The sequence below is a fragment of the Colobus angolensis genome, unplaced genomic scaffold, assembly GCF_000951035.1.
Source record: "Colobus angolensis palliatus isolate OR3802 unplaced genomic scaffold, Cang.pa_1.0 Scaffold1, whole genome shotgun sequence".
Taxonomy (NCBI): domain Eukaryota; kingdom Metazoa; phylum Chordata; class Mammalia; order Primates; family Cercopithecidae; genus Colobus; species Colobus angolensis.
Window position 1 is genome coordinate 10,700,635 of NW_012110918.1, and position 9,460 is coordinate 10,710,094.

The window sequence follows — 9,460 nt, forward strand, 5'->3', positions numbered from 1 at the left end:
TTTTTTTTTTTTTTTTCAATAGAGGTGAGATCTCATTATGTTGCCCTGGGAGGCTGAGGGAGGAAGATCGCTTGAGCCCAGGAGCTCAAGGCTGCAGCACATATGATCACACCTGTAAATACTCACTGCACCCCAGCCTGGGCCCCATCCCTTAAAAGAAAAAAAAAAAACTGCCCCATGAGCTCACAGTTAGTTGGGGGAACTGAAAAAGATAAAGGAGTAACTTTCTTGGGAAATTAGATGGTGCTAAGTGCTAAGGAGAAAGATGAAGCGGGAGAGAGACTGCAGGGCAGGGAACAGTGTGACTGAACCAAGTGATTGGGGAAAGATCTAGAGAAAGTGACAGGCACAGACGTGAAGGAGAAGAGGGAGCAAGTCCTGGAAGTGTCAGGAAAGAACATTCCAGGCAGAAGTAACAGTGCAAAGGCTTAGCTCCTGGCTTACCTCTCCTCCCAGGCCTGGAGGCTCCCGGTGTCTTGGTTACATTGGGATCACCTAGAGTAGATGCTCGGAACATGAATGGGCATCCTCTGCCTTTGTTCTCATGCTCATGTTTCTCCTATCCTAGACTTGCACCTAGCTGCAGAGCTGGGAAAGACTCTGCTGGAGAGGAACAAGGAGCTGGAGGGGTCCCTGCAGCAGATGTACTCCACCAATGAGGAACAGGTGCAGGAGATCGAGGTGAGGGCCCTGCATGTGCTTGCCCACACCCCTCAAGGGCCCCTTGGCCTGTGTGTGACTTTATGCAACTTAGAATAAGGTGGCGGCTTATCAGACACAGCCTTAGCCCAATAGCCTGGTATAGTTCACAACTGTGCTATCCTGTACAAGGATAGCACAGCTATCTCAGGCAGCCCTATTGCACCACCAGTTTTGTGGTTTTTTTTAAATAGAGACCAAGTCTCACCATGTTGCCCAAGCTGGTCTCTAACTCCTGAGTTCAAGTGATCCTCCCAGCTCAGCCTCCTAAAATGCTAGATTTACAGGCATGAGCCACCATGCCCAGCCTGAACCACCATTTTTAAGCCTCACTCAGCTGAAGACAAATACATCAAAGCAAACTTGTCCTTAGAAGGGGAGAAGAGGCTGGGCGTGGTGACTCATGCTTGTAATCCCAACACTTTGGGAGGCCAAGGTGGGTGAAATACTTGAGCCCAGGCAACATGGTGAAACCTTGTCTCTACAAAAAATACAAAAATTAGCTGGCTATGGTGGCATGCGCCTGTGGTCCCAGCTACTTGAGAGGATGAGGTGAGGATCGCTTGAGCCTGGAGGTTGAGGCTGCAGTGAGCCGTGATTGTGCCACTGCATTCCAGCCTAGGCAACAGAGCAAGACCCTGTCTTAAAAATAAATAAATAAAATAAAAAAGATTTTAGGAGTTTTTTTTAAAAAAAAAAGAGCCTGGGGTAGTGGCACACGCCTATAATCCCAGCACTTTGAGAGGCAGAGGCAGGCAGATCACTTGAGGTCAGGAGTTCAAGACCAGCCTGGCCAATATGGTGAAACCCTATCTCCACTAAAAATACCAAAATTAGCCAGGCATGGTGGCAGGCACCTATAGTTCCAGCTACTCAGGAGGCTCAGGCAGGAGAATCACTTGAACTCAGGAGGCAGAGGTTGCAGTGAATCGAAATCACGCCACTGTACTTCAGCCTGGGCAACACAGCAAGACTCTGTCTCAAAAAAAAATAGAAAAGAAAAGAAAAAAGACAAAAAAAGAAGTAGGAGGAGGGTCTAGGCAGAGACATTTGCCCCTGCTCAGTTCCAAAAGGTTACTCAATGTGCTTCCACCCCCAGTACCTAACCAAGCAGCTGGACACGCTGCGGCATGTGAACGAGCAGCATGCCAAAGTCTATGAGCAGCTGGACCTGACAGCCCGGGACCTGGAGCTGACCAACCACAGGCTGGTGCTGGAGAGCAAGGCCGCCCAGCAGAAGATCCATGGGTGAGGGCCCAGCTGAGGGCCGGGGGGCAGGCAAGGGAGAGCCCCAGGGCTGTGTCTACACAGGAGCCCATAGACTGATGGGTGTGACTTGTGCATGTCTCCCTAGGAACCTGGGATGGGAGTGAGCTTGTCCTTGTGGATTTTGTGTGGTTTAACATTCAGGCCGCAACCTTGCCTTAAGCACCAACTATGCGCTAGGCTCTTTTTTATACACTGGGGATGCAACGATGGGGAAACAAAGATATTGTCTTGCCCTATAAGATCTCATAGCCTGGAAGAGAAGGCAGGCATGTAAATATTTTATGGCAGTGCAGGACAATAAGTGATAGAGGAGTGACAAGGAACTGAGGTGGCACAGAGGAGAAGTCATCAGCTCATCTGAGAGGCATACAAGAAGGGCAGGTCCTTGGGCATGCAGAGAATTCCCCACCCTACCTCAGGACCAGACAGCGGCTCAAGGTTGGGTCTACCTCCTACCCAACGTCCCTCCATCTTCAGGGAGCCAGGGCTGCCATGAGGCAAACTGGCCCCATCCCCTTAAAGTCCCTGTGTGTCCACTGCCCCACCCCCAGGCTGACGGAGACCATTGAGCGCCTCCAGGCCCAGGTGGAGGAGCTACAGGCCCAGGTGGAGCAACTAAGAGGCCTGGAGCAGCTGCAAGTGCTCCGGGAGAAGCGGGAACGCAGGCGTACCATCCACACCTTCCCCTGCCTCAAGGAGTTATGCACCAGCCCCCGGTAGGTGTGAGTGCTCCTTAGTGTCTCTGGGATTGCCAGCTAGGGGAGGAAGGAGAGGTAGCAGGCAGCAGGGTGCTGTTGGTGCATCATCTAGGCCATCAGAGGGACTGGGCCTGTTGCTAATGACAGTCATAGCAGCTGGCGTTTACTGAGCCCTGGCTGTGTGCTGCCACTATGCTGATATAATTTTTTTTTTTTTTTTTTTTTTTTTTTGAGACAGAGTCTTGCTCTGTCGCCCAGGCTGGAGTGCAGTGGTGCGATCTCGGCTCACTGCAAACTCTGCCTCCAAGATTCATGCCATTCTCCTGCCTCAGCCTCCAGAGTAGCTGGGACTACAGGTGCCCACCACCACACCCGGCTCATTTTTTTTTTTTTTTTTGTATTTTTAGTAGAGACGGGGTTTCACTGTGTTAGCCAGGATGGTCTCAATCTCCTGACCTCGTGATCCACCCACCTTGGCCTCCCAAAGTGCTGGGATTACAGGTGTGAGCCACCGCACCCAGCCTAAGCTGATATAATTCTTTTTTTTTTTTTTGAGACGGAGTCTCGCTCTGTCGCCCAGGCTGGAGTGCAGTGGCCGGATCTCAGCTCACTGCAAGCTCTGCCTCCCGGGTTTATGCCATTCTCCTGCCTCAGTCTCTCGAGTAGCTGGGACCACAGGCGCCCGCCACCTCGCATGGCTAGTTTTCTGTATTTTTTAGTAGAGACAGGATTTCACCGGGTCAGCCGGATGGTCTCGATCTCCTGACCTCGTGATCCGCCCGTCTCGGCCTCCCAAAGTGCTGGGATTACAGGCTTGAGCCATTGCGCCCGGCCAGCTGATGTAATTCTTATGGCAACACTGTTGGGGGTGTTTTATTATGCCTACTCTCCAGATGATAAAACTGAAGCGCAGAGGTTGTGTGTCTTATCCAAGGTCACCTGTTTAGTAAGTGGTTCAGCCAGGATGCTAACCCAGGACGGGTAACCCACTGTGCTTTTCAGTTCCCATTAAATCTAAGATCAGACAACCACTTAATAATGGAAAAATACATATTTCATATGTAGTGGGTGTTTCAATAAGGGTCCTGGCAGAAAACAGTCTCTTACACGGAGTAATGGAAAAGTTAAATGAAGAAGAGGTGTGGGCAGGGCGTAGGGAAACCACAGGGACACTATAGTGCCCCAGGGTTGCAGCAGAGTGGAGCTGCCACCAGGCCTGGGCCTCAAAGAGCAAGGGGGAAGGGAGATTACCGGCACCTAGAATGTATGGAGAAGGCTGCCTGGTCACCATTAACCATGGAGAGCCCAAAGAAGACACACCCCACTGCCTCTGCTCCCCCCTCGGACCTCTAGCCAGTGCCTCCCATGTGCCAAGCTCAGGGGAGAACCAGGCGACCTGGCAGAGGCGGTCCGTGGTGGTCAGCCTCCAGGGGCAGAGAGCAGGGGGAGAAGGGTGGAGGAGGGTGGAGAGCCAACGGAGAGGGGCAAACAATTTCAGCCCAGAGAACAAGAGAGATGTAAGGGCTGGACTTCTCAGCCTTGGCTGTGACCGTGACCACTGCCCTCTCCTCCGTCCCCACCCTGCTCGGGCTTCCACTCCCCGCCAGGTGCAAGGATGCTTTCCGCCTACACAGTTCCTCCCTGGAGCTCGGCCCGCGGCCCCTGGAGCAGGAGAACGAGCGGCTGCAGTCCCTGGTGGGGGCGCTGCGCTCCCAGGTGAGCCAGGAGCGGCAGCGCAAGGAGCGGGCGGAGCGCGAGTACACCGCGGTGCTGCAGGAGTACTCCGAGCTGGAGCGCCAGCTGTGCGACATGGAGGCCTGTCGCCTGCGCGTGCAAGAGCTGGAGGCAGAGCTGCTGGAGCTGCAGCAGATGAAGCAGGCCAAGACCTACCTACTGGGCCCGGACGACCACCTGGCCGAGGCCCTGCTCGCACCCCTCACACAGGCCCCTGAGGCCGACGATCCCCAGCCCGGCCGCGGGGACGACTCAGGCGCCCAGGACGGTGTCTCCTCACCTGCCGCCTCCCCAGGCCACGTGGTGCGCAAGAGCTGCAGCGACACTGCGCTCAACGCCATCGTGGCCAAAGACCCAGCCAGCCGGCACGCGGGCAACCTCACACTGCACGCCAACAGTGTGCGCAAGCGGGGCATGTCCATTCTGCGGGAGGTGGACGAGCAGTACCACGCGCTGCTCGAGAAGTACGAGGAGCTGCTTAGCAAGTGTCGGCAGCACGGGGCCGGGGTGCGGCACACCGGTGTGCAGACCTCGCGCCCCATCTCCCGGGACAGCTCGTGGAGGGACTTGCGCGGCGGTGAGGAGGGCCAGGGGGAGGCCAAGGCAGGTGAGAAGAGCCTAAGCCAGCACGTAGAGGCTGTCGACAAGCGGCTGGAGCAGAGCCAGCCCGAGTACAAGGCGCTCTTTAAGGAGATCTTCTCCAGGATCCAGAAGACCAAGGCTGACATCAACGCCACCAAAGTCAAGACGCACAGCAGCAAGTGACCCTTGACCGGCCTGCAGCCTCCGCCAGGGTGGAGGCCGTGGGGTCCCTCAGGCCTGGGCGGTGCAGCTTCCAGAGAGCGAGCGCCCTTAGCGGCCTGCCACCACAGCACGCGACCTCCTGATCCGGAAACACGCAGCATGTTCCCTGTTGAGCGGAGGCAGCCCACCTGTTCTGCCTCCCAGGAGCCCTTGGCCACCTCGCGCCAGCCCAAAGGCGCAGCTCAGAGTTCAAAGCCAAATGTCCCCCCTACCCCAGGGATCCCCCAGCTCCCCCAGCCCCAGGCTTCCTGACCCTGCGCCTCACCCTCAGACTGCTGACCAGGCTTCTGAAAAAGCCATTCTGGATCAGTTGGCTGTTTTTTGGTTAAGTTTGTTTTTTCTAAGAGATTTGCAATGCAAGGTCTCCTTGACCCCTTGCCACAACTGGAAACACTTGAAAGGGGACCCCAGGGCCAGCTGCTTCAGGGGTTTCCTGGACCACCCACTGCTTCTCCCCAGCCCTGATGTGCTGACATTCCCTTAGTACCAGCTGTCCCACCCCCAAGGTCCTGACCAGGTCAGAGATGTCCCCTGCCATGCAGAGCAGGAAGCCTCAGCTGGGCCTGGAGTGTCCCTGCCCCAGCCCTGCCAAGGACAGGTTTCTCCCTGGATACTCTTGGCCCACCGCAGATCTGTAGCCAGTCGGAGGGGGAGGAGAAGGAGCCCCTCAGCAGACATGCATTTTCGCTCAGAGCCAGCCTCCTTGGCTTCCAACCTCGGAAGTGCCTGCTGGGCCTTAAGCTTTCCAGCGGCCGGGGCAGTGGGGAGCCCTCATCCCTTCACACCGCCTCCAACTAATCAAGCTTGGCCTCTGACTCCCCTCTCTGTGCTTGCCCCCATCTCAGGAACCATGATGTCTCAGTCACTCCATGCTCCCCACAGGCCAACCCTGGCGCAGGTCATGTCTGCAGTCCCCAGAAGGTTCTGGACATGCACCACCAGCCAGTGGTCCCAGTGTCCACCCCTGCCTGCCCTTCACTGGGGACTGGGGTTTTCATCCCATGCTGCATCCTGTTGAATTGGGATGGGGCTGAGGAACATGCTCCCTCCCTCCCTCCCTCCCATAAAATGCCTGCTCTTAACGTCCCACCTTTGTGGGGGGCTTTTGAGGATCCAGCTGGGTCAGGGGTTTTGCTTCAAGATGTCAGAAAGTCAAGGTTCAGCTAAGAGACACCCAGGTCCTCAGCTTGCCCTGAGCAGCTTCTGGTTCCTTCTGCCACCCTTTCTGAGACCCTAGAAGCCAGAGGAATCATACAGTCAGTGGAAGGCGGGGGCCCTGGCCTCTGTACCGGGAGCCCAGTGGGAACCTTCATGCCTTATTTATTTCTAATGGGTAAAGGGGTTTTCTTACCAAGCATCCCTGACCTCCTGGAGACACCACCTGCTTTCCGGGCGGCACTGTGATGGGAGCTGGTGGCGACTGTGTCCTTCTGTACATGCAACTGGGAAACTTTTGTCCTTTGAGGCTAGGCAGCTCCCTGCCCTCCGTGTCTCTGTTATCTGGGCAAAAGGAAGGGTGGGGGGAAGAGCTCCAGCCTGTTTGCTCCCCAGCTGTGTAGTGGCAGACCAGCATCACCTTTGAAGTATACGTGAGAGAAATATATTTACAAATGCTTTATTCTCTTCTTTAATAAAAAATGCACCAGTATTCTAAAAGCAGAAATGGCCCATCTCTGTGCATCTCACGCACCTGCCTCGCATCACGCCCAGCTGTGGGAGAGGGTAGCATCCTGGGTCCCACTTCCCTGAGACTGAACAGCTCCAAATAGCAGCCTCTGGCAGAAGTTTCTATATTTATTGAGGGCCAGCTAGGGATACATGGTGAACAAGCCAGCAGGGCCCCTCTTCCCTTGGAGTTTACATTCTTGTGTGGGGAGATCCACCCGAAATAATTAAACAAAAGATGTAGCATGATGGAAAAATCAGGGCAGGAGGGTAGTGCTACCTCTCAGCTAGAGCACCTGGGTTCAACAGGGTGAACCAAGTTTTTTTAAAAAAGAAAAAAGAAAAATCGACCTGGCGCAGGGGCTCATGCCTGTAATCCCCGCCCTTTGGGAGGCCATAGTGGATCACTCAAGCCCAGTTTGAGACCAGCCTGGGCAACATAGCAAGACCCCCTCCCTCTCTACAAAACATTTTTTGAAAATTAGCAGAGCAAGGTGGTGTGTATTTGTAGTCCCAACTACTCAGGAGGCTGAGGTGGGAGGATCACGAGCCTGGGAAGTCAAAGCTGAAGTGACCTATGATCGCACCACTGCACTCCAACCTGGGCAACAGAGCGAGACCTGTCTCAAAAAAAAAATCATATCTAGATATATAAATACAGCACATGAAGAGATACACAGTGTTACTAAAATTCCTGGGGGAGCAATTGGGAGAAAATGTCTAAACAGGCTCTTGGAAGTAGGAATGCGGAGCAATCATGGAAAAAAAAGATTGAGAAATGCTAAGCGAGGGTGGTCGGGGCACCTCTGCAGAGGTGATGATGAAGCTGAAACCAGAAGGCTGGGGAGGAACCAATGGGAAGACCAGTGGAGGCCCAGGGAGCGGCTGGGGCAGTGGGGGGTGGGGCCAGGACAGAGGGTAGAGGCCAGGCTCCCAAGGGGCCCAAAGGTTCAGGGGAGCTCGGGCCTCCTGAGTGCAATGAGAAGCCATGGCAGTGAGTCCAGGGCCAGACTGATACCCTGAAGGACCATGAGGGGTGGGGAAGCTGACCTGCCTTTGGTGAGCCACCCATTGATGACACAGGATAGCCACAGGAATGACAAGAGGGCCATCTCCTGGTGTTTTTCAAGCTGATAAACCCCACATCTCTCTTCCATATACATGAAAAACCTCACCACTCCCATTCTTCCTCAGACATCCATCTCCTCCCCATGTTATAGAGAGAACGGTACATAGAGGGGCTCATCTTCTGGAGGAGTCCCCATCACCAAGATTCTGCCAGCCTCCCTCTTGTTCTGGAAGTGCTGTCAATCCGTTGAGTTTTTTGTTCTCCTTGATGCAAAATGATAGACCAGGCGTGGCTCACGCCTGTAATCCCAGCACTTTGGGAGGCTGAGGCGGGCAGATCATGTGACATCAAGAGTTTGAGACCAGCCTGGCCAACATGGTAAAACCCTGTCTCTACTAAAAATACAAAAATTCTAGCTATTTAGGAGGCTGAGGTGGGAGGATCACCTGAACCGGAAAGTAGAGGTTGCAGTGAGCTGAGATCGCACCACTGCACTTCAGCCTGGGAGACAGAGCGAGACTCCATCTCAAAAAAAAAAAAAAAAGGAGAAAAAAAAAAAAAAGAATTGCTGTCCAAGCTCAGATATTGGAAGCCTAGAAACAGGACTGTGGATCCTGATCGAAGGGGGCACCTCTAGGGTATCCTCCTTCACTTCACATTGCCAACCCCACCCACCCCTTCTCGCACCAGCAGCCGGGGTGGACCTTTCCAATGGGTGACTTCCAAAATCAGAGAGGAAAATGCTCCTGAATCTTTGAGGGGTTTCTTGCTAGCTTCTTCACTCTCCTGTCTCCAGACAAAAAAGGCAGCTCTGTGGACCCCAATTCCACCAGCCCACATGACCTGAGTCTGTGGAACAGCTTCCAAAGTCTTCACAGGGAAGTAGACTCAGGGGCCAGCTAGAGCTGGGGAGAAATGCAGGCTTCCCCCAAAACTCCTTCCTCCAATGTCCTGATGGGGAACAACTTCCCTTGAACTCAGGAGGGGAGGAGAGTGTGGTGTGGGGCTAGGCCAAGGGAGGCCAAGGCAGGAGGATCACTTGAGCCCAGGAGTTGGAAACCAGCCCAGTCAACATGGCGAAACCCCATCTCTATTAAAAACACAAAAATTAGCCAGGCATGGTGGTGCACACCTGTAATCCCAGCCACTCCGGAGGCTGAGGTACAAGAATTGCTTGAACCCAGGAGGTGGAGGTTACAGTGAGCCTAGACCACACCACTGCACTCCAACCTGGGGACAGAACGAAATTCAGTCTCAAGAAAAAAAAAAAGTGTGATGTGGCGAGCCCGAGCCCAGGGCTGGGCCCCAAACTGCTGTGCTTAGTACATCACCTGAACAGCATGGGGGTTTCACAAGGGCAGCGTGCAAGTGGCTGTTGGGTTTTCCCATCCTGTTGTCACCTGTCATCACCAGGATGGGGAGTAGGTGGTGATGACCACATGGAGCAGTCACACCTGAGAGATGAAGGAAGCTGTGGCATGTATCCAGCCACCCTTCTCTCCCTCAGCATTTTTTTTTTTTT

At 54.2% G+C, this 9,460-nt stretch overlaps 1 protein-coding gene across 1 annotated transcript in view; it reads left to right on the forward strand.

The window, feature by feature from the left end:
• CDR2L (cerebellar degeneration-related protein 2-like) overlaps nt 1–6,863 on the forward strand; it is a 17,416-nt gene extending 10,553 nt beyond the window's left edge. The window contains exons 2-5 of the mRNA XM_011941658.1: nt 569–681; nt 1,799–1,947; nt 2,520–2,684; nt 4,274–6,863. Of these exons, the coding sequence (XP_011797048.1) occupies nt 569–681; nt 1,799–1,947; nt 2,520–2,684; nt 4,274–5,165 (1,319 nt within the window). The 3' untranslated portion in view covers nt 5,166–6,863. The remainder of the gene's footprint in view (nt 1–568; nt 682–1,798; nt 1,948–2,519; nt 2,685–4,273) is intronic.
• Nucleotides 6,864–9,460: the final 2,597 nt, after the last annotated feature.